The sequence below is a fragment of the Stegodyphus dumicola genome, chromosome 8 (genome assembly GCF_044657685.1).
Source record: "Stegodyphus dumicola isolate Sdum_Otavi_A_Nest chromosome 8, ASM4465768v1".
NCBI lineage: Eukaryota > Metazoa > Arthropoda > Arachnida > Araneae > Eresidae > Stegodyphus > Stegodyphus dumicola.
In genome coordinates this window covers 78,135,480-78,161,093 of record NC_140775.1, presented here as the reverse complement: position 1 = coordinate 78,161,093, position 25,614 = coordinate 78,135,480, and the positions used below count along the sequence as shown (strand labels likewise).

At 31.7% G+C, this 25,614-nt stretch overlaps 1 protein-coding gene across 6 annotated transcripts in view; it reads right to left on the bottom strand.

Annotated features, from left to right (window-relative positions):
- Positions 1-25,614, bottom strand: part of LOC118203638 (uncharacterized) — a 57,704-nt gene that overhangs the window by 5,718 nt on the left and 26,372 nt on the right. For 2 of the 6 annotated variants that reach the window (XM_035375915.2, XM_035375917.2), the window contains 4 exons: positions 21,261-21,333; positions 4,097-4,197; positions 3,410-3,505; positions 1,057-1,508 (listed from right to left, as the gene is read on the bottom strand). In XM_035375915.2, coding sequence (XP_035231806.1) covers positions 1,057-1,508; positions 3,410-3,505; positions 4,097-4,197; positions 21,261-21,333 — 722 coding nt within the window. The remainder of the gene's footprint in view (positions 1-1,056; positions 1,509-3,409; positions 3,506-4,096; positions 4,198-21,260; positions 21,334-25,614) is intronic. The other 4 variants (XM_085822019.1, XM_035375919.2, XM_035375918.2 and 1 more) reach the window with 3 other exon arrangements.

Sequence of the window (25,614 nt, the reverse complement as noted above, 5' to 3'; positions counted from 1 at the left end):
CGCTATCAATGGACTTCGTATTCTGCAATTTTTACAGATAGTGTCAAAAACATGAGCAAGCAAGTGCAAGAAATATATATTTAGTTATGCAGAAAAACATATATGGAATCAGTGTGATTCCATTGCTGCCAGTTAAAAGGGATTCTACAGTCATATTTGAGCATGAGAGTAACTACAGGAAAACAACCACAATGCCATGTAAAATCTGATGTTATTCAAAATTTTCAAGTGAAGGGTATAATATACAGTGAGACACCTCCTAACAAGCTTAAGTTTGTAATTGAAACAGAACTACTTTCACAGATTTTTGCATTACATTGCCTGTTCATGTATTTCCACCTGTATGGCTGAAATTTTTCAGACACTTAAATTTGATGTAATGGCTCAACATCTGTATTTTCATAGTCTTCTCCTTTCTGATTATTACTTTTTTTGTTCACACAAAGATGCATTAAGAGTTACCAATTTAGTTCAGACTAATTTAAATTATTGAAAATAAGTAATGACTGCCTGGCTTACTACTCAGCTGAAAATATTATTTTCTAAGTGCACGATAACACTTGCAGAGTAATGGAGCAACAGCGATACTTGGAAAAATTATGTTATGGTACACTTTCTGTTTTTAATGAAGTACAGTTTACAGCTACTTTGTGAATAATTACTGAATCTCACACACATAAATAATGAGAATAAATCATGTAACTAATTAAGTATACGGATAGATTCCCCCCTTCCTGTAATGGCCTGAATATTCATTCAGCTGAAGAGGGGGAAAAAAAGCTTCAAATTACATGCAAAATTTAAATTAGATAATGTGTCAACTCATGATAAAAATTAACAATACAATAAAAAATAACAGCAAAGTTATCTTAATATAGAACTTTAATCTTTATATTTTCTAGCAAATTGGTTCAGAATTTATATTAATTTTTCTGAGAAAATTTTAAATAGCTGAATAATTTGAAGAAAAGCAAAATAATCTTTACAAAATGCTAAGATATAAATTTGGCTTTAAAACCTTTCACCTATAAAAAATTAATTGAAATGAGAATTTACCGATTATCGCTGGCATTCATGTGCATTGTCAACTTTTCTCTGAGATGACTTTTTAAGTCATTTTTGTGGGGACGGTTTTGGCGAGCTGGACGCAACTTGGGAGATGGCATTGCTCTCACATCAGATGCTGACATTCGAACAACTTGGGGTGAACGTGTTGCAGATGGACTTGAATACTTGGGCGGTTTCTCTGAATGAGATGATGGCAGGTAAGTGGATGTCGTATTGGCACTTTGAGCACTGCAACAGTCATTAAGTTTGGACGGTGAAGGTAATTTATTAGTTTCTACTGGCCACTCAACATCAACTTGTGGCTCTTTTGTGTCAATGTCTTTACTGCTGTCTGGAGAAATGGCTAACTTTACTTTAATGGTACGGCTTCCAGATGGAGGGATTTTCAGTGTTTTTCCCAAAGCTTCGCAAATGGATCGCACAACAACTTTTTCAACATCCTGTAAAATATGCAAGGGAAAAAATATTCTAAAAATGGAAATAAGAATAAATCACAACATTTTTTGTTAGATATCATTGAAACAAGCTTAGTAATAAAATATACAGAAAAATATGAGGCAAAGGAAGATTTATATGATTAGGAAGTGGTTTTACAAAGGATATTAATTTTTTCTCAGTGCTGAAAAAGAAAAAGCTGCAACAGTTGAAAGTAACTGAAATTATTGAAATGATATTTTTAGAGACTACCTATTGCAAAATGCTCTGTCTGAAGAGAATAATGTAGATGAATAGTTATATGTTTTTGAGTTGAACAGACATGAAGTTTTCAAGTATACACTAATTTTTAAATTATGCCAAAACGTAATCATTAGATGTGTCAAAATAACCAACTGTTTTTAATTAAGCCAAATATAAATTATAACTACTATTCTATGCAGATGTTGTAGTGCAATTTCATATATCTGGCTGTAAATAATACCTTCTCTTTAAAATATATTTTACTTCTATTTATGATGATGTTAAACATGTTGTGGCATCATTATTGATGAAAAATATTTAGGAAAGTTAAGAAACTTTGGAACAGAGTAATTTGTATTGTTTAGTAACTATATTGTGCATAATAAAAATATTATTAGAGATATCAGAAGAAAAATCTGAACAGAGCTTTTTTGTATTATTGTTAATTTAAGTTATTTGTCTCATTCTGAAGACCAAAGTATCAAATTAATTACGTAAAAAAAAAAAAAAAAAACACCCTTTCAAAAAGTGATTTTTCAGGTTTTTGAATAGAACTAATTTCTGATGAGTTTAACATATAACAATTTAAAAGTTTATGAATTGTCAATATACGTATTGATCAATTGCTAAAATATATTAACTATGAAATAATCTTTTATATTATTCTAATTTGATACTTGGTTATTAAATTCATAATTTCTACAGATGCATAGGCCCACCAGCGGCCGAGCGGCAAAGTTGCTGAACACTGGTAGTTCGGTTCGAGATTTGAATCCCACAAACGGGCTGGCTGCATGGGCATTTTCATGGTTTTCCCCATGTGTAACGTGTATACGAGCCAGTTTGCCTTAGAAGAAAGTCCTCTCCTTAGACAGATAGCCCTCGTGTGCTTTGCCATAATTAAATACACCAAATTTACAGATGCATAATTATTTGTATTTTTAGGATATGCTTCATTATGCATCAATGTGAATTTAATAATTATTTGGTATTAGTCAAAACTGAAAATCAAATAATTGTTCAAATGAAGATACTTACATACTTGTAATAAATATATTAATTTACCATCTGAAGAGTTAATATTTTAATGATATGCAATTTTATTACACTGGTTGACAGTTAAAGAACAGATATGGTGGAATCGCCAAGAAGACAAAATTTTTAATAAATGCATTTTGTGGCAATTATTATCTTAATATGACTAAATAAAGAACAGCAGCAAGCTGATTTGAATTATACTTAAATTACAGATTAATTTACAATCCCTAATTTATATACTTTAAAACAGACTACTTGCTAGATATCAGAACTATTAAAACATATGTCACTAAAAGAGAACAAAAGAAACAGAATGAGTTGAGGAAAACATTTATTAAGATGATAAAATAATCTAAATAAATTAGAAATATACAATCGCTTATTTTAAAATTATTCACTTTTGCAGAAAACAGGATAATAAAATTTGAATTATATATTTTATTAAAATCTTCAGCACTTAAAAAATAGTAGTAATAATAGTAATTCAAAATCAAATAATGATCTAATTGTTGTTAATACATAGTAAACATAACTGAAGATATATGCTTGTAAAAAAATTAAATATTCTTATTAATTATTAGTAACTAAGATTTAAGATTAACAGATATAACATTTTGAAATTTACCTGCTTGTTTGCTTTGTCACATGTATCAAAGTCATATAATGTAAAAGAAAATTCTTGTTTCTCTTGACCATCTACTGAGACACTGCAAGTGACTTCCTGAGAAAAAAGAAGCTTCTTTAACATCATACATAACAAGCAGCTAAAACATGCTTAAATATTATTAAATACGATAAAAAAATTACATAAAACCTTAAAAATATAACTAACATGATTTAAGTCGGTATTATTAAAATAAAAGGGAAAATAATAAATAATTTTCTGTAAACTACTCACATTAAAGAATTTTCAATCACTGAAATTTTAAACCATATTTTTCTAAATCTAAGATATTCTTTTTTCGCTGTATAAATATCATTAAAAGCAAGATGTCTTAGAATAAGTGGTATCTTGGAATACTTATAATATGTATATTAATTATAATAAGTTACTCTTGTTATATCTCTGAGTGTATTTCTTTCATTAAAATCAAAACTGAACTATATCAAAGTTTTTTCCTACTAAACCTATAAAAGTTATACAATGATCTGTAAATATTACTACAATGTATAAAAGTTATTACAATGTTTTTTAAAAGTTACTAGAATGATCTGTAAACTCACATTTTTTTAAAAATGATATATAACATATATTTAAAAGTTTTTTTTTTTTTTTTTTTTTTTTTTTTTAATTAATTATGCAGTTATATACCATATTGTCTGGTTTTTCACTCTTTTCCTCATCAGCTTTTTCAAAGGCTTCTTTATTTTCTAATACAGTATCTTGTTTTTCAGAATCTTGAGGCAATTTAACTGTAAAAAATATATCATGTTACAATGGAAAAATTTGAGAAAATTTATAATAAATCTTTACGTTAATTGTATGTCAATAAAAACATTTTCATAACCAGATAATATTTTTTAAAAATAGTACTTGGTATTAGACTGCTAAATGAAAAAGGGAAAATATATTAAACATTAATATACTGACCAGATATAAGAAAAAATTTCATTGTCAGTAATATATTTCTTTAATCAGTTAACAGCAAAAAGCATATAAAGGCTATCTAAGGGGAAGAATGCCTTTTGTCAGTTATTAAATGTATATTCAAAATTAAATCATTGAAAAATTTTTTGTTTAAAAAGTTATATAAAACCTACTAATCAGGAAATATATTCATCACTAATAAAGTCAAATTATTTTACATCTAGATGCTGTTTTAAAAGCAACATTGGACCAAACAGTGGTCATAAATCAATTGAGACTGTTAGTTCTCCTCGTGGTTCTATTCCCGGAAATGGAATGCACTGGCTGCATAAATTTTTCGTGACTTTTCTCATGCATAATGTAAATACCGGCCAATTTCTTTTAGGAAGTCCTTCATGAAAGCTTTCTTCCTCATCTTTATTCTAATGAAATTCAATCCAGTCTTAAAAACTGCTGTTACATTTGTATAGATCGTAACATGCAAAAATTAGAAGCCCTGTAAATTTTACAGTTTACTGATACTTCCTACGATTTAACAGCAGTGAATGGAAAAAATCTGAAATATCCAGTAAATATTCTGATTTTGCGCCAAGAGAAAACAACAAATATTAGCATATACCAATCAATCTCATTAGAAGCAATCTTATGTGAGTAAAATAAATTAACTGGCATAAATTAAGGACACAAAAACATCAGTATTTAAAGCTCATCAGTACTTAAAATGTATATTTAACTTGCTAATACTTGTAATGAACAGATTAGTTATAGGTTATTTTTATTTCCCACAATTAGATAATAAATTGTTATTTAAATAAAAATATTTATTACTTAAATTTTTAAAACGTGTTTTTTCTGAAAATTTCCCATAACCACCGAGTTCTAAAAAAAATGCTTGGATGCATTTAAACAAGGAGAATACGTCCTCCAAAAGCCAGACATCCGACAATCATCCTCCTGCTCTTCAAAAATTATAAATAAGTCATTATATTTCTGATATTATCACTTTAGTGAAGTTTTTTATACAAACACTTAACTTTGGAGATATATGGGATGCTAAACTTATTCAGCTAAAATCGAAGTTTCGGGTAAATAAAAATAAAACTGAAGATTTAATCAAATTTTTATTACACCAACACTAGCTAAGTTTTATTCATGGCAACAGAGTTTTGCTGAAGTAAATTACGATCATTTGGGCATAGTTTGGCTCATTGTTATATTACATAAAGCAGTTACTTGTAGCAAGTATATGTGTTTTATAACCACTACTGGTAACTTGTTGCCACCAAAGCATAGTGCTAATTTGCCAATAAATACCAACCGCTCTGTTGCTACCATACTTTCGACCATTCAGTCGAGTAAGTTTAATAATTTGTTCCGTCTCGTTTTATTAGCTTTGACATGTTCCGTATGTTTGTTACTTTCATAATGTATCTCTGGGATTTGCAAATGCAAAGAAAACACACTTTGTCCAGACTCAAGAAACATTGCTGAATAGTCGAGAATGTTCTAATGGCCTATAAAAGTGTCATAGATTGAAACAATTACCTCCGAGAGGATGAACGGTAATTCCCAACACCATAATCAGCAACCAAAGTCTGCAGTACCCGAAATGATGCCATAATTTTCTTTGTGCAAAATGAAGTTCTTAACAGCAGTTAACAGGTAAGTATAATATTCTCAATCCATTAAATATAACATAAAAAAATTAAAATTTTAAAAAAATGATCATCATAAATGCTTAGAATCTCATATTTATTTTTTTCTGTATCATTACAAAAATATAAACTGTTACTGAAATATTGTCATTTGTGATGATAACTGAAATCTGTCGGCTTTAAAAGTAAACAAAAAGTTTTTAACAAGTTTATGTAATCTGAATGTTTAGTATTCTGTATATAGTTGTCATTGAGGGAAAAGGAAGAGAAATCCAAGAGGAAGATAATGTGATAATAAACAAATATATAAAATTAATAAAAATGATGAATTGATACTATATAATTACATATGTAACAGTAAAATTAAACTTCAGAATTTTTCAGTGACCCATCAACAATGTTTCCCGACTCACGCAATAACTTGCTTTTAAGTTGTAACTAACAACGATAGACAAATTTTATCTCGTAAAAAAAAAAAAAAAAAAAAAAAAGAGAGAGAGTTTCCAAACGCGATCTTTAAAAAAATTATATACAAACATATTTTTTGATGAAGCATGAAAGTTATTGAAAAGTAAGATCAAATTTCTTCCAAAATAATAAGTGCTTTGTTCGTAATAAGAGCATAGAGCAATATTTAAATAGAATTTTATTCCAGAAATTTCCTAAGATTCATTTGTTTATCATTTGCACAATTTAACTACTGCCCTTCTGTTTCAATAAAAGTTACATTAAGAATTAATTGATAAAGCCAAGAGAAAAACCGCGCAAAGTGTATCATCAAGTCAAAATTCAGAATTTGTGAACAATGCATCTCCCCTAATGTTAAACGCTAAAATGGACTCGTCTGTTTTATCGACGTCAAATCAGACCTAGAGAAGAGAGCTTTTGCTCCGGAATGTCACGTGATTAACGATTCCCTTCTCTCTTATTGAGTTCAGAAGCAAAAATGAAAGAACAAAGCATCAGTGTGCTTCACTCTTGTCGGACAACTCTGGTTTCAGTAATGATCAATTCTGAAATTCTTTATCAGCAAATCAAATACAAAAAAGCTTTGTTCCGCTATTAACAAGATTTCAAACGACAGGGTCCAACGGAAAATCCGTAGCATCCCTATTACTCCAGAATAGTCTTAAGAAGTCACATTAAATTTATCTGCAGAAAAATTTAATTTTATCTGCAATTAAAATTACACAGTTGAAATAAGAACGAATAAAAGCGATTAAAAGCCTGCTATAGCAAAACAGTAATAATATTAATAACAATAATAATTAATAATTAAATAAAAAAACTAAATAAAATAAAAAATAAAGTTAACAAATCTAACTGTGCAGCGAAATGAAGCAGACGAAAATTATTACAGTATATTACAAAGCAATACGAATTACTTACAATGGATCACTATCTAGATATATACTAGCGCGCATTAATTACTAGTTATATACCACTGATTATACATTGAATAAAATGCATTTCTTTGACGCAAGCATGATTAAGCTGATACACAAACTGGCCATCCGTGTTGGAGATGTTGATTTAAATCCGGCATTCATTGTTTTCCTGCTCAGGCTTGAAATGGCAACGCCTATGAAGTCACTCTAATAACCAGAACATCAAGACCTGTCAGATGAAGGTCATTATTAGCCACTTGAACGTCAAACAGCAGCACTTGCAGTATTGGTTATGCAAAAATCTTTTCAAAACTTTCATAAGATAATGGCGTGAGAACATAATATTTTATGGAAAATGTAACCGTAATGACAGAGACGCTTCTAGGCAGTATGCCAAGCGTTTTTGTCCAGTTCATATGTCATATCCAACTGATAGACGTCCAGTACAATTCGTCGTCTTAAAGAGACGAAAGTTCAGCAAATCGCCATCGAATTTGGCAGACCTAGTTGTTTCAGTATTCAAATGGTACAACAGACTCTGTCTTGGAATATGGTTTTATTATTCCAAGCCTGAAAGTGATTGCCATAAACGAGGAATGTGAATTGAGTACAGTACACATGCACAGAGTAGAAATATCATCAAACATTAAAGGAATTCATCTATAACTATGCTTGTGGCAAAGAATACTTTCTGTAATCGATTTTCATCTGATGACCTATAATCAATAGTTACTGCGCGTAACTTCCGTTTTCTGAATATCGATTCATATAATTAGAAGATTCTGCGTAACTTTCTCTTAGGTCATTTTCTTTCCGAATGTTTCCCTAAAAGAAGTCACTTTTATTTGATGCAGCATGTCTACAATAGAGACTGATCTAAACGGTCTAAAATTATCCATTCCTGTGTAGAGTTGGACGATTCGCCCTGGAACTGATTCACTTTACTGAGCGAGTAGTTGATTCCATAAAAACGGAGTAGTAGCTCTTTTGAGTTCATGAAGAGTTCTTGTTGGAAGCATGGCACGAAATCGTGTCAGGAAAGTTCGATTCCTATTTTAGGGAGAACAGAATGGTTATTTTCCCATGTACAAGTGAATTTACTTTTTATCTATTCCCAACTTTCTGAAATTTTTTATTCTAGAATTTTATTGTTCGCTCTTTGTAGAAAGGAAGTTTCAGGGAATCTTAAAACTACATTTTAAAGAAATCAGTTAAGTAGTTAGCATATGATTAAGTCGATTCTTCCGATCCAACTCCTTCAGTGGTCCTATCTCGCTAAAAAACTGTTCCTAATCCCACTATTCAGTTTTTTGCTCTTCCCTCCATCCTCGTTAATCGCTCTCTATTCATTTTTCATTCCCGTGTTAGTGAAACGGTAAGTCATAAAAAAGGACTGATTCAATTCAGTGAGAGTACGGTTATCTGATCCCATAAAACGGCGGTCCTGGCTATCTCTATTCCTGTGTAAAAAGGATGTTTACAGGCTTTTGTTTAGACCAAGTATATGCATACAAACTTTGTCTATCTAAAATTGTAGATTTCTCTGCACTGGAAGAAATGGGGGAGGGAAATAATAATAAAATGTTACTGTGGTCTAATGTAGGTTTAAAACAATCCCAATAGATTTTTCTGCACTGGAAGAAATGGGGGAGGGAAATAATAATAAAATGTTACTCTGGTGAACCGTTGCTAACAATAAAATAATATTAAATAACATTAAAGTTACAATAATATATTATTTATCGGCGCAAAAGGAATATTTTCATACTTCTGAATGATAACTAGTCTGGTAATAAAATTTCTGCTGCATGAATAACGGTTTTATTTTTATTTATAAGAATCAGTCTTATAGTTATTTACACTCCTTAGATGCCTTCGTATAAAGGAGAGAAACAAAACCATAATTACAATAAATAATAAATTAACCATAATTAATAATAAATTCGCCTGACGCGTATAGAGGGCAAAGCCACCCAAACACAATCATTATTATAAATATTTTACATATACGTAATCTTTATTATAATTCATATAAGTGCAAGATATAAATCAGTTTTATTTTCCATCTTAAAATACAGATTTTCAGGTACTAGCTTTTAATTAATACCGCCAATAATTACGATATGATTAAGAAAAATATTAATAGTTCAGAATATCAAGAAACGGACATGTCTTTAAATTTCTTAGACTATATTAATTGCCAAACAGGTAAAATCTCTGAATATTTTTTCAAATTTTAAACACGATTGGAGCTTTTAATGATTAAGAATGGCATTCATAATTTTAATATTATCTATCTTTGATATGGATACTAACTAGCCCTTTAAAAGATTTAATAAAAGTAGCGGCTGGGAAAGTTTATCAAATGCTCGAACCTTCTCTAAACCACATGATATTTATGTTCCTTTGAATTGCAATGCATAATATATAACATGATGCTGTTATGAACTTTTAAAAACTTAGAATTCACTTAAGTCACTTTTTATTTGAATTACCAATGCTTTCAAAATCCCTTATTTTCTAGGCCTTTCTTCCATCAACATAGTTGTAAAAACATATCGCAAATAAAGAAATGATATGCCAAAACTTCCAACACAAATTCCGGCAAGGTTAAGCACTTCCGACGTGAATTTAAGACGCTAGAAAACATACCACTGCAACACAACAGTGCCAACCCCTAACCCTCCAGGGACGTTAAACACGTTTCCAGGAAAAAATACCTCCCATTACTTTTCCAGGAAAGAATGCCTGAAAAGATGGGTCACAGGATGAGGGAGGGGTTGTTTTCAGGTGGAGAAAAGCACGACCGACAAAAGGCTTTCTGCAAAATATTTACAATTCATCCACTTTTGAACATGTAAGAAGTCGGTAAGTAGAAAGAGTCTGGAAATGATTTGTGGCATTTCAAGCTTTTGATAGGTGGCCGGCACTTCTAAACAGATGGAACTAATTTTATTGCAATATTCATCAATGGAAACATCTGCCACTGAAAGCAAAAACGTAAATGGGAATATACTGGCTTCAAATGCATCGTTCTATCTCGTAAATTCAACTATTAGTGTCAATAGTTACTAAAAGAAATTTGTTACTTGCACAGCGAATAGCACATCATTTGTACTTGTCGTGGTTAATCTTAAATAATTCCTATTATTAAATAATGAAGAATCTGTGTGCATGTTTGTATGTTTCTCACACAGCAGAAAAACGGCTGCACCTACAGTTAAAAAAATTTAAGCGCACGTAGTCTTCCACTCGAACATGGTCACTTACCGAATTTTAAATGTGCTTTTTTATTACTTCCTTGTACGAAGTAAAAAGGAAGTATTGCAATCGCGAAAAGTTTTAGGCAGCATATTTCAACGAAAATATCCATTTTGACCGCTACCGAATGCAATTTAACGATGTTTTTGCGTGATATCTGTACGTAAGGACAGAATAAAATACTCTTTTCCTTCAAAAAAATTATAAAACTGCTTTAAAATGAATTCTGAAGAGAATTTTTCGTGGTGTCTGTACGTACGTATGTATGTATCTCGCATAATTCAAAAACGAGTAGCCTCAGAACGTTGAAATTTTGTATATAGGACTGCTATAACATGTTTTAGATGTGCACCTCGTATTTTGGTTGCAATCGGCCACACCAAACGTTGACTATACTTATATATATATATCTCCACTCTGTTACCCGGCTCAGTGATCTCGGTTTCTTTACGCTTATATGTTTGTAAATTGTGCATATTTTGCTTTAAAAATGATTGAATTATGTTGTTCTTATCTTCCGGTTAAGGTTTTTATGCCTTTAGGAAATCTGCAAGCAATATTTGTAGATTTATGAACAATTTAAAAGCTGTTTAGGTGCGGTTAAGCCTAATTTTTAAATAACATGGCGGAAATGTTTGTTTACATTTGAAACAGCAGAATAGTAGATTTGTTGCCAATCTAGTGAGACTAAGCTTTGCAACAACAAAGATAACGCCTTCATTATTTATTGCGAATTAAATCATGCTTAATCCTTTCTGGAATTTTATCGAGGAAATAAGTGTTTAAGATTTACTCCGTAATTTTTAATATAGATATTTTGAGTTTTTATGTATTTTTGCCTTGTCGCGAAGTCAGAGCTGAATTAATTGAATGAGAATTACTGAATCGCCCTGTAAAAAACTGTTTTCTTTTTTTTTTTTGGGGGGGGGGGGTTGTTTGCTTAATTTCTTTTATACATCTTTCTAGATTTATTATAATATTTGAATAGAACATATGGTAACGATTAGCTAATTCTTCAAATGATATAAATTTTGTGCATTCTGAGTTATCATATCATATGAACGAAATATAAAGCTGTTAAGTGAACCTAGCGCCAGAGTGTCGCCATGGTAAACAAATATAGTGAATTTTAAAGAGTGCATTTATTCTAGTGTGGTTTATGCGCTATCGACGAAGTAGATTTAATTCAATCCAATAAGTTTAAATGAAATGCAAGAAAAATGCGTATAATTTAATATTCCATACAAGGAAGTCATGTGATGTACACATCAGATTTTTTATTTCATATTCTGTACGAATTTTATGACATTTTGATTAAAAAACTTGGCGATTTAAAAGAATAAAACATTTCTATGTCTAAACTGCTACCATTCACTAAAAGGTACGATACTTTTTCAAATTAAATCATCAAATTCTGCTATTTAATCTATGGTATTTGCTAACTCTGCTATATGATCATCCACGCGCCAGCCTGTTCATTCAGTAAAATGTAAGATATTTATTTACCTTTCAAATTTAATCTGTCTGTTGCTGAGTAACAAACTGAACGCTTAAAAAGCAATAAAGCCACGGAAAATGATATTGTTAATTATTGTAACGTCGCTCTAGAAGATCGGGCCCTTGCCCAGAAGCCTGTAATAAAATAAAATAAAGTAAATATATATAGAGAGAGAGAGATTTATCTTATTTATTACAGGCTCCTGGGCAAGTAATAAACGCAGTTCTTAAGAATATTTTTTTCCTCCTTTTAATATGATTGGTTTAAATCATGAGACGTCTAATTAGTAATTTTGAATATTTTTTTACAAAATTAATTAACCGGACTAAAACCATTGTATATATATTTTTTCTTTCTAATAACTTTTTTAGACAGCTGGTCTTGCAAGCGACTAGTTATTAAAATGGGAGAATGCTAATGAGGACAAAAAACCGTTACAAGGGGGGGGGAGAGAGATGAAAGTATAGTTTACTTAGTAAGAGAGAGAAATGAATAGTTTACTTAAAGAGAGTAGAGTTTATTTCAGAAAAATGAAGTTATTTATTCACCATATTAATTCTTATTCAGGTACTTTTCTGACTTACCTAAAGCTGATATTTATAATGTTAAATTTTAACCCATCTGCGTTCAGATGAAAATAAAAATAAATAAATAAATAAGCACTCGTGAATATTATCATTAAATTCTACATTTCTTTTAATACAACTGATTTATTATAATGGTATAATTCACAAATATTATAATGAAAAGCTTAAGATCAGCGCGGAAGATGATTGTATATGGAATAACAATAATTCTGTATGTAGAATACTTGAATCATTCAGAAATTGTATCCCAAAATATTTTATCATTAAATCTCAATTCTTAGAGATAATGAAAGATTCCAAGATATCGAAAATTAAAATATTATTTAAAATAATATTTTGTGATTATGCATGTGTCAATGTTTCCTAGATATTCAAGAATACCTGAACGTATAATTAATTTATTTCTCGAGATTTGAGGACACTCCCTTTTCAAAATTCTAGAGAATGTCTAGATTTTAAAAAATTGCTTAGTTAAAAAACAGCAATACAACTTTAAAAAGAACAAAGGAGGGAGACATGCAGAATGAAAACAGAAAATACTGGTTTATTTAAAGCGTTTTCAAAATTTAGTCTTTTAATTGTATTAAAAAACACAGCATTTGTTTTGCAAATGCTGAGAGTTTTCATCCTAACCATTTCAATGCACATAGGTTTTTATTTTAGCCATTTCAATACATTGATGATCTGCTAAATGGATTTTATTTTTGAATGGAACAATTTCAGAAATGGAAAATTTATCTTATTTTGTACTGACATTAGTTTTATGCAAATCAAGTCATTTTTCTTCCAAAATTTCAAAATTCTATTACAATTCAAAAAATATTTCTCCTACATAACTCTCCTCTAACACCCCCCACACCCATCACAGTAACACCCATATTGAATACAGTAACGCTCATGATAAAAACCTGCAACAATATAAACAGTGTAACATCAGTAGCTATATAGTTTGAAAATAGTTAGGTTTGTGAAGTTTTGTTCCACTCTTCAACATTATCTTCTTCACAGTTTTGTGTAATATAATTTAAATCAGATTCGGTTGCAAGTTGTAATAGAATTGTTGATTTTTATAACAATTACTGATCGTGTTTGAGATCACTTTTATCCCTGCACCTCGGTCAAAATCCATCACATTGCAAGCATTGAGCACAAGTGTCAAAATTTGAGATTTTGCGTTCAAATTGTTCAGTGATCTAATTATTCCTATAACAAAAAGTAGCGGTTCACTTGTACAATTTGATAGAATAAAATAATTTTCAGATCTCAAATTTAGTTTATTATTGTGGAATCTCAAAATAAACAGAACTATTCCCGAGAATTGGGACTAAATATTTTCTTGTAAATCACCAACCAGATTTTCTGTAACCAGGGCCCGACTTACAAAACCGGAGTCCCAAAGGAAAATTATTATGGAGCCCCTCCCCATTTACTAATTTTTTTTTAATGCAGCAGATATCGCAAGACAAAATACACATAACATTTTTTACGTATTTTAAACACTGCAGGAAGGTTTAGAGGCTTGGGAACATGCCGTGCTTGCCCTTGTTGAAATGAGGCCATTTGATCTATAACAAGATTTTCGAATGTGTTATTAGGGACAACCACGTAAATAATGAAAACTGATTAAGACTTTTGAAACATTAATTATAAAATATTTTACATAAAAATATTTATGTAATTAATTTATTCATTATGTAATTTTTCCCTAATTTGATTACTATCTTTTTATAGAAACGTTCCCTTGAACTTTTATGTGGAACGAAATTTTGCTTAAAGAAACAAAATTAAAAGAAAAAAAAAAAAACTGATGCCATCGAGTTTTAAATTATTTTTAAGGGTATTTTAAAACTGCAGTATCTGATTCAAATAAACGCAATACTAGTTTTCATATTTTATGGTGAATAATACAATAAAAAGAATAAAAAAGCAACTTTCAAAAGAATATCTTAATAAATCCGTTTACATCAGTAACTAGTAATGTAATAGTCAAAAGTCGTTAATTCGGACACCCATAATCCGGAATGATCTATAATCCGGACCTCAAAGCTACAAACTTTCTGCGCATGCGTCGCGTTGACGCATGCGCGTAAGACCTTTACCGCTGAGAATTTGCGTGTGCGCGTGCGCAAAATACGTTTACGAACGCGCGTTTAATGTATAACGGACGGGATAAGCTAAGCTAAAATTATCTAATTATCTATTTCAGTTAATGTTGCAGATTGCGTTGTTCCTTAATCTTCGAGTTGGATCCGGATTATTATTTTTTGCAGACTGTTAGAGCAATTTTATAAAAGTAAGCATGAACTTTCGATTATGTCAAATAGAATTTCCGATATATATTTACTAATATGTAAAGGATATACGAAGCGAAAGTATCTTTCGGAGTCCCTTAAACAAAAAATGGATAAAGGCATATTCTTTGTTTAACTAAACTTAAACGTTTGTTTATCTAAACTTTGTTTATCTTTAACGCCGCGGCGGCATGCAATGAATTGGAAGTTGATTTGTCAGCACTATCCTTATCTTAAGGGCAGATGTTTTTATTTTATTTGGCTTATAATTGCTTACTCAATGTAGTATTTCATCTCGATGTACTCCGTCTTTGATATGATTTAAATCAAATGCCTCGTCATTATAATTCGCTTCCGATAGCGAAGAAAGTGACATAGGTTATTGAAAATGAAAAAATTTCGATTAACAAATTAGTCGGTATTCTCGACACAGCAATTATAGGACTTGAACAGCGGAACTTTGTAACTGAACAAGAAATTATGCCTGTTTATAGAATTAAAGAGAATGTATTATCACATAAAAAACGAAGCAACTGATACAACTTACATTGAAAGAAATGTTTAATAAAGTAAACAAATAAATATTAAGCTTTTTTTTTGTAAATTTTGATACCCTTTACATCATAATTGTTCTTTATTTCGTAAATTACGGTTTCATATTTTTACTTTTATAATTTCTGCATGCCATTTTACCAGATTTAAACTGATGATCTGTAATCCGGAAAAATCGATAATCCGGAATCGCCGAAGTCCCGACGAGTCCGGATTAACGACTTTTGACTGTACCAGTCATAAAACATGAATAAAATAACAAGAAGGAAAACCATCATCGTCACAGTTGCATCATTCTCATCGATGGTTGATGAGCTTTTGCGTCATGACCTCAGTTTTTACCCTAGCAAACCTGCATAAGGACCATGACCTCACACGGTAGATTAATCATTAAAAAATTACGTTCGTCAATTTTCGGAAAGGGGTGTTTTTTTTCATTTGGTCTATTCTTAATAATCAACAGAAAAAAAAAGAAAAAAAAATTAAATTTACTGGCAATTAAGTCACCGAATTAATTACCTAGTACTGTAATTTAACGGACTTGTATAAAGTTCGTAAAATGAAGGAAATACCTTATTAAATGATTCATAACAAAGTCCAAAAATAAATCCTATATAAAATACGAAATTGGAACAAATAATTGGAAAGTTCACTATTAGATTAACGCTTTAAATTACTGCATAAGTTTTAGAAATTTATGAGAAGTTTGATACGGACTTTATGTATTATAGATGCCTAACTTCTCTGCTTGATAAGCCGCAATTTACAATGTGAATGAAAGTCACCAGCTAGACAATGCCTCCCCCCCCCAGTGTTTTATGCTTCTAGATAAGAGGCTCTCAACCAGTGCAAATTTCACAGTTTTGCGAGTGGGGGATGTAGTCAGCTTTTTGTATTTAGCTGTTAAATATTTAGTTTTAGGTTATGAACATAAAAAAAAAAAAAACTACCTTTATTCTACTTTATTAAGTTTTGGTATTTACCAACGCTTTTTACATTTTTGCTGTTTAATTTATAAAACACGTTAGAAAATAATCTAAATTTAAATAAATGTATATATGCATTTTTAAGATTTTGGAAAGGAGGAGGGATCACCTTCTAGCAGAAAAGAGTACATAGGACAAAAAAGGTTGAGAACCACTGGTCTAGAATATTTAATCTTGGCGTAAGATAGTAGTAAACATATTTTAAGTTATATTTTATTTAATAATCTTGGTAATACTGTCGTAAACAGAACGAATTACATATGCAAGAAATTAAAAATATTATTTTTATTTTCTCGTACAATATTTACGCCCTTAATTTTTAAGATTTAAAATACTAGTAAAAGTAATAGAAAATATAAATTTGTGCCTTGCGCAATCAATAATAATAGTAAAATTTGTTAATCTTGCTGCTGGCCGTAAAATAAGAGCATCAAGGATCTCAGTTGGCTTGCTCTGTTTTTAGATCTCGCTAAAATGCCACTTTGACCTAAACTTCAAAAATACTTATTTCCAATGAGCATTCACACTTTAATGGAATCCAGCATCTATTGAAAGGCAAGCGAAACGCAATAAAGAAGTTCCGAACTGTATGATATAATGGCATCTTTTTGTGCAATTTCGAATGCCGTAGAAACAAACTAGAGGAAATTTCACCTCAATGAAGATCGCCCACAGGATAGCAAGGGGGATAACCAGATTTTAGAAACGCTATAAAAATGAAAGGAGGTCGCACAGAAAACGTACGTGATTCTCTTTTCTTTTAATGACAGAATGGCATAGAAGGGGAAGGAGGGTCAGCTGAACACTCGAGCCACAGGCTAGCAGTGTCAGGATCACGAGCTGGCGGTCTCTTTACAGTCGGAAAACAGGTCCACATAATTCGATGGCAGGCGTCTGCTTTAAATCACTGCTCGCTTTTGTGGCAAGCGCATCATAAAAGACCGAGGTTGCTTATTCCCCCTACACTCCCCCCCTTTTCGCCGGCAACTGAGGATCATCAACACTTAAAAGAGAGTTCCGCGCCTCCAGGAGGTGTGTTTTGCTTAATTTTTTAGTGTCTTTTTGTTATTATCTTCAGCTATAACTTCACTTTTCCTATGATTTGTTGGAAGCGGGCTTTGATGGACAACAGATACGTATCTTTGATCACAGTTCCACTGCCTTCTCGTTACGGAATAAACCAATGATTTTGAAATATAAAGTTCGACACGAGTGGCATTTTTTTTTTTTTTTTTTTTTTGTTTATAAATTTATATATATATAAAATAATAAAAAGGAGTGAAAAGGCTTACTATAAAAAACATTTGTACCAAATATTATGAAAAAATGTCTTTTATTAATTACAATAAGGTAGTTTAACGTGTTTTAATCTCAGTTAAGTACATTTGAAAATAAAATAGATTTTCAAGCTGTTAAGAAATAAGTTTATTGCTTTTAAATCGCTATTTGTTTCTGAAATTACAGACTTGTGTTTCGCTGAAATAACAACAACCGTAAGGTTTTATCATGCGCGAAGCGCGTAGAATTAGACATCGTAAGTTTCGCACAGTGGATGATATAACCGTGATTTGAGCTGGATTAACCATTAAGCAAAAAGAGCACGTACTTAAGGTCATGAAGAAAAGAAGACATTAAAAAAGATGGCACCACAAAAGGAAAGGGGGCACCACAAAAATTTCTCGTTGCTTTTTTAAAATGGAATGTATACTGCAGCCAAACCGAGGTCGAAAGAGAATGAATGGGGGGGAAGGAATAAATGTGTTATGTGTTTCCATAATCTTTGTGCTTAGGGCTTTTAAAAGTCATAAATCGGCTTGTCCATGGTGGCGTAACATAATAATTAAAAACTTTTAGAAAGACATTTTCTAATGTCAAAATTTAATTCTGAACTTTGACAGAGAAGGGGCAATACCCAGTCTACAGGGATTGAATGGTTCGGTCATCAGAATACTTGGGCACGAGACCCAACCTCTCTCAAAACTCATCTAAAATTTCTGATTATTCACAAGTCCAAATGGTAGGTAAAAAACCCTAAATTTCAAAATTATGACTACTATGTTGACAGGATACGAAGAAATGATAGGCTGAATGAGCTAATGAGAAAACATGGGTACATTTCAGTAGTTCATAGTTCTGTGGTAAGAGTTCAAATGTTCGAGACTGCAAGCAGATACATTATAAAAACAGACAGATGCGGGGAGCTCTTGAAAAAGGAATAAAATGACGCAAAAAAAGAATAAGCACATGAGAAATGGGATTAGAATAGGCAACCGAAAAACGCATAAATACAGAACGATAAACGTCAAACAGTGACATAAGTGAGACAGAATCTACATTACGTTATTAAGAATAGTCACAGATCTCGATGTTTTCTGAAGAGCAGTGATTATAGTTTTATATTGGGATAATGCTAATCTAATTTTTCTTGAGGCTTAGATGAAAACAGGACAATAAAATAATTGTAGGAACGTAGCTGGGTATTGCGCAGTTCCTCGTGAGTTTTATTATTACTGATGTACATTGGGCAGCCAGATATTTGTCTCAGGATGAAGATTTGAGCCGTTTGTAACTGTTTGCGATTGGTGAGGCAGGAGCATGCCCAAACTGGGCAGGCGTAACAAAGCATGAGAAGCAAGATGGTTTTGTGTATGAATAACCTGTTTATAAATAAAATGTTGTTCCGGGTAGTTAAGAGTTAGTTTCGCTTTACGCGCCCGGAAATTATGGATAATACAGTGCATGTGTAAGAACATGAAAGTTTACTGTCAAAGATCACCATGGTGTTTTCATACATGCTAAGATTATGGGTAATTTTCCTTTTCTTGTGTTTAAGATAACTGCTGTGGATCTAACCACATTAATTTCAATTTTCCAGCTCACAAGCTAGGTACGATGAAAAGCATTTTGTGAAAGAATCGCAATATCATCAGAATAAAATGCTAAACCGTTTGGTGTTGAATGTTTGCAGCACATTGTTCACATATAAGTTGAAAAGTGTAGGCCCCGGTAAGGTGCCCTGTGGCACGCTGGTTCGAATACCACGGCGGGAAGAGTATGTCTTTGAAAGGTGAACCACAAAGTTTCTACCTGTCAAGCAGGACTTAATTATATATGTGATGTCGCCTGGAAATCCCAGACTGAGTAGTTTGCGAAAATTTTTGGATAAAGCTATTAGTTTCTACTGCGTTTTCAATCATAAATTCTCCGAAAGTTGTTTCTTTGCTCATATTTCATTAACTTTTCATTTGAAGTACATAAAACTGATAATACAGGGTGTTTATAAAGTCCCGAACCCATTTTGATGTTTAATAACTCATAAAATAATGAAGATATAAACAAACTTATGGCATTTATTGATGGCATAACTTATATATTTTCTTTTTCGGGTTTGAATATCTTAACTTTTGTAAATATCGTCTGCGCGTGTGGTTAATTTCAGATAATTTCATTTTCCAGTCTAAATAATTGTACTTTTCTAAATATCGTCTGTAATATCATCGTAAACATCCCTTCATCTTTCTGGCATTGTTAATCGCCATAATGTGCGCATATGGGGATCTGAAAACCCCCATGAATACCGTGAGGCACAAAGGGATTCCCCAAAGGTTAATGTGTGGTGTGGATTAATGCACGACCGAGTCATTGGGCCTTTCTTTTTTACAGAAAAGACAGTCTCATCAGTCGTATACTTAGACAGGTTGGAAAACTTCGCATTTCCACAACTAGAAGAGCTTCAGTCTTTTTGCAACAAGATGGTGCACCACCTCATTGGGGTACCATCGTTCGTAGTTCTTTGAATGACCATTTTACAGGAAGATGGATTGGGCGAGGAGGTCCAATTCCTTGGCCACCCAGATCTCCTGATATAACGCCGCTGGACTTTATCTTTGGGGATTTGTAAAGAACAACGTTTACAGGAAGAGAGTATCGAACATTGATGACCTAAATGCCAAAATTACAACCGCAATAGCCTCTGTGGATGCCGACATGCTGGCCGGTACCTGGCGTGAAATTGAATATCAACTTGATATTCTCCGTGCGACGAAGGGGGCACACGTGGAAGTTCATTGACAAGGGTCATGAAACTTTTTGAGTGTATCTAACCATTTATGTTATTAATTTTAATCTATCTTTATTATTTTATGAGTTATTAAACATCAAAATGGGTCCCGGACTTTATAAACACCCTGTATTATCATGAACCTTTCTATTTGAATGAGTCTATCACACTGAACTCTTGGGGATGGGTCTAATTTAAAATGTCTTGTGGCCATGCAGAAATTTCAAACTCGATCATTTTAGACACTAAAGTAGAGAATTTCTCATTTTAAAAGCGGACATTTCTCTTTTAACTCACATGCACAAGAATGATTTCTTTTGAATGTATAGTATCATTAAATGAACAAATACATATATTTAAAAAAGTAATGCCATTGGATACCTGATCAAGTTGACTGATATTCTGAGGACAGCTATCTTTTTCAGACTTTGTATTAAAGATAATAACATGAAAAATCACGGTTATGAAACAGAAATCTAGATTTAAATCACTACAACTAATACTTCAAAAACCGAATTTTTTTCAAAATTGCAGTCCCTCGAATGAAAATATGACAAACACTAAGACCTGCCAATTTAGATCAGTTTAAGAATTTAAATCAGTTTCTCACCTTGCAGAGGAATTTGTTCATCTGTTTTATTCTTTGTGCAAGAACCTTCATCACACAATGAAAACGATAGTTCCTGCAAGGCAAAATCCACAACTTCAACATATTATTTACGGAACAAGTTAATAAATAAAATAAATAACTTTAACACCAACTAAAATTCCTCTAAGAAATGGTAATTAAGTGAATGGAAATAGAAGAATTTTCAGGTTTTATTCCTCACTATCACATTGCTCAGAATTTTAATTCGAGCTAATTTCATGTCTGAATAACCAGAAATATTATTTATTACAGTCGTCTTTAGGGAAGATAATATTGTTATAGAAGATTCGCAGTATGTTGTCACAAGCTCAAGGGTTCCTTAAGCTTTTGGCTGAATGTAAGAACCTTTTTTCTCCTATAGGTGATTTCTATTTTGATTTTATAAACGAAAACGCTAGATACTCTTACTGTGAAAAAGAGATTACAAAATTTTAATGTGTTTACGTTACATACCAGATTTTGGATTGGAAAATTCCAATTCCTAAAAGATAAATGAATTGGCCAGGAAAAAGTCTTATGTGAAATCAGATGATGCGACAAATGTGAAATCAGGTGAATTTATACTGAAATTACCTGTATATATAAACATATCTAATCAAATAAACGAAAGATTTTGTTCTCTGATAAGCTTGAATTTAACAGACCTTCTGAATTCAAAGAGGTTTGGTTTCTTATAATTCTAATTCTCTCGAAATATTGCTAAATAAACGAAGTGCCAGTCCGTACTGAAAGCTATTTTATTTAATAAAGCTTAATAATTAGTTCATTGAGTTCATTAGTTCGTAGAGTCAGAAAATAAACTTGTACATGAACTTATGTCATATATGAATATCAGCACTACTCACAGCATTATGAGTGAAATTTAAAAATTATCTTCACTCATTCTACCAATACCAGCTTCAATTGCATCAGCGATACGACCATTTTCAGCACTGAAAATTAATAATTAAATCGAAGTAATGCAGTCACAAGAGATATTAAGTTTTCTTAGCATATTACCTATCGAAAAATAATTACCGAAGTTAAAGTATTATCCTTACTTTATGAAGATGCCATAAAAGAATTTTAAATAAAAGAGCAGAAATCACATTCAAATAATTTTAATTCTAACGTGGATGGTCGTAAGAGTTATTTATAGATTTTTGTTTCTAGTGTATGGTCGTAAGGGTTATTTATAGTTTTTGTTTCTATCTTAAGTCTTAGCATTATTTCTGTAAACCAAATATTCTGGCTATTTTCAGTGTAAATCGTTCGTTAATATTAATTTATTTTAAAACACTCATAAGACCCGAAAATTGATCAGTTTTAAATTTGTATTACTTATATTTTATATTATTTTATTTATGAGTTAATATATAAATACATAATAACTAAACTTTGCTAATCTCCATTCTTTAATACCCCCTAAATTTCGATTTTTAACAGTATGCCCTTTATGAAAAGACAGGTTACGGCCCTTTATAGTTGCCATGATCAGAAACGATATGTTTCCAACGTTCTGACAATTTCCTGGTTTTCAGTTTACAGAAATTATCATTTTTAGATTTGGGGGGAAAAAATCACAGGCTGTGGCGAATAAGCTTTATAATATTCGCATTCATTGCTTTATAAAATTTTCCCAATGATCGGCCTAATCACAGCAGAGCTGGACTGAGCATTGAGCAAAATAAGCACGTGCTTAGGTATCAAAGAAATGATGCACCACAAAGAAGGTACTTAGGATTCAAGGAAAGGAAGCACCACAAGAATTTCCCACACAGAGTTTTACCCGGTAATGTATAGTGCAGCTAAGAAGCAAAACTGACAGAAAAGGAATGGGAGGGCAGATGTTATAATGTAAATATATGCAGAGCCACCAAAATCTTTAAAGTGCTTAGGGCCTCAAAGTCTTTGCTAAATTATTTTTGATTCAATCTTTGATCTGACAATCTGATAAGGCAATATCTGATAATCAGGTTTAAACAATATAAAATCCCCAAACAGATAAATCAATAATGAATACTGTGTCTCGTTTTGCATTGTCATGATGATGATTCACAACGTAACACCGTTTCTTCTGGACAGCTTTCTGTAACTGTAGTAACTGTTGACAGAAGAAAGAATATAGCATTAAGGTTTGGTAATACTGCAATATTTTCAGTACATAATGCCAAGAAAATCCAAACAAAATCTGGAAAATCCAAAACAAGGAATGGATGAGCCTCCGTTGACAGAACACGGGATAATCAAAATGATGTTGGTTTATTCCCTTAGTATGCATACTTAATTTGGAAATTCACATTTCTGTACATACTTATTTTTTGTCATCACAAGCAATCCAGTACTTTTTTGAGAATAAAGGGAAATCGAACTAGGTATTATCTTTTCTTGATGCTGTTGCATTTCATGAAGCTCCCATGTTCGAATTTTTACAGCGAATGCGTACATCTAGCCATTATGCAATGGATGCTGAATCATAAAAATGATCTCATACCGGCGGACCGTGCGTATCCGGCCCTGTATTTTAGATGATTTGCGAATACATTTTAATTATATATTTGTTGTAAATGGGGTGCTTATATTTTAGAGACATAAGAGATATAGACTGAGCTTTTGCATGCTAACCCATTCTTGCCTCTAGATGGCGGGCATTCTTCCTTTCTTTTTCTCTAAGTGAGATCTGGGAAGGAGACTAGATTCGAACCGCTCGGAGAAGCGTAAAGACAAACTCCTGACTTAGAAAACAATTAAAATGTACTGTTTTAAAGTAATTATCAACTACCATGTAAATACTGTAATATAAAGATATGTGTAAATAAATAGTCATTAAGACATAATTGAAGTTGTAATTTGAATCGAATGTAAAAGCCAAAATAGCTCTCCCAAATAGAACCTATGGATTAGAATTCAACATTCAATTCACATGCGATTGCTACTGAAGGCAAAAGGGCAGAAAGAATAATGCTTCTATGCCCGACTATGTAGTGACGGGAGTAACCTGGGAGAACTTTTCACGTCGGTACATTTTTATCAGTAAATTTATTTCGCCAGCCCAAAACAGGTAGTTGCAATATTCTGTGCCCTCTACTGATTTGGTACTTCTGAGATACACTTTCCTTGAGTCAATAAGTAGCTAGTTAGCTGGATGAACTGCTGCACAGTTCATATTGCTATGCAGGTGGAAACAAAGTAACGTACAGCTTATAAAGCCTGTTTATTTATGCTTGTTAGATCTACCTCATATCAATACAATCTGGAACTGTGCATAACTTTAAAAAGTTGCTTTTAATTCAAACTCAAAAATTTGAATTTCGCCTTTATTTATTATTATTATTATTATTATTATTATTATGTACGCTTTGATAAATATTTAATGTGTAAAATTTTTAATTTAGTTATAATATTTACTTTTTAGCCCAAAGGAGCGTTAGCCCAGAAGGGCTATTAGTCTCGAAAAGGCAGTTTGCGTCGCATAATTATGAACAGCTGTATCACTTTTCAAATTGTTGCCACCAAATATTATCACCATGTATTTAAAGAACTTAAATAATGAAGAATCTGCATGATCTTTGTTTGAACATGTTTCTCGCAACTGTGAAAAAACAACGGTACCTAGAGACATCAGATTTTCGTAGTCCTTCATACGAATATGGGGCTCCTGGAAGCCCCGAATCTTGAATTTCGAATTTGTTTTATTATCTATTTCATATTTTTTAAACTTTAACGAATTTTTGATTAAGAATCTCAGCGATTTCAAAGCGAGCAGTGGCAACACACTGTACGAAATGAGATATTCGGAAATTCTAAAGACATGCTGTTTTTAAATATTTTTAGCCCAAATACTCTCGAAACGTGTATACACACACACACACACACACACACACACATATATATATATATGGCAATTTTGCATAATTTTAGCAAATGCACTGTAAATATGACGAATAAAACAGTTTATTTATAACATCAATATGACGAATAAAACAGCACATGAATTTTTCTTCCCGTCATTTATAATATAAGAAAAATTCCTGTTGTTTCAGAATATATTACTTCAGAATCTAGAAGCGAATTACCAAAACATTTCGTGTCTGTTTATTCGTCATATTTAAGAGTATATTTGCTAAAATTACGAAAAATTGCCGGATACAATTTACTTAAATATTTCATTATGATCCTTTCATTATCGTGTAATGGCTGATCTGGTAAACATTAATTGAATTCGGAAACTAGAACTAGAAGCGATTAACCTCGCACCACACAAATCGAATACACGCTAAAAAGGAAAGAGAAACTTAATGATAACGAATAATAATAATAAAGAAACATTGAAACG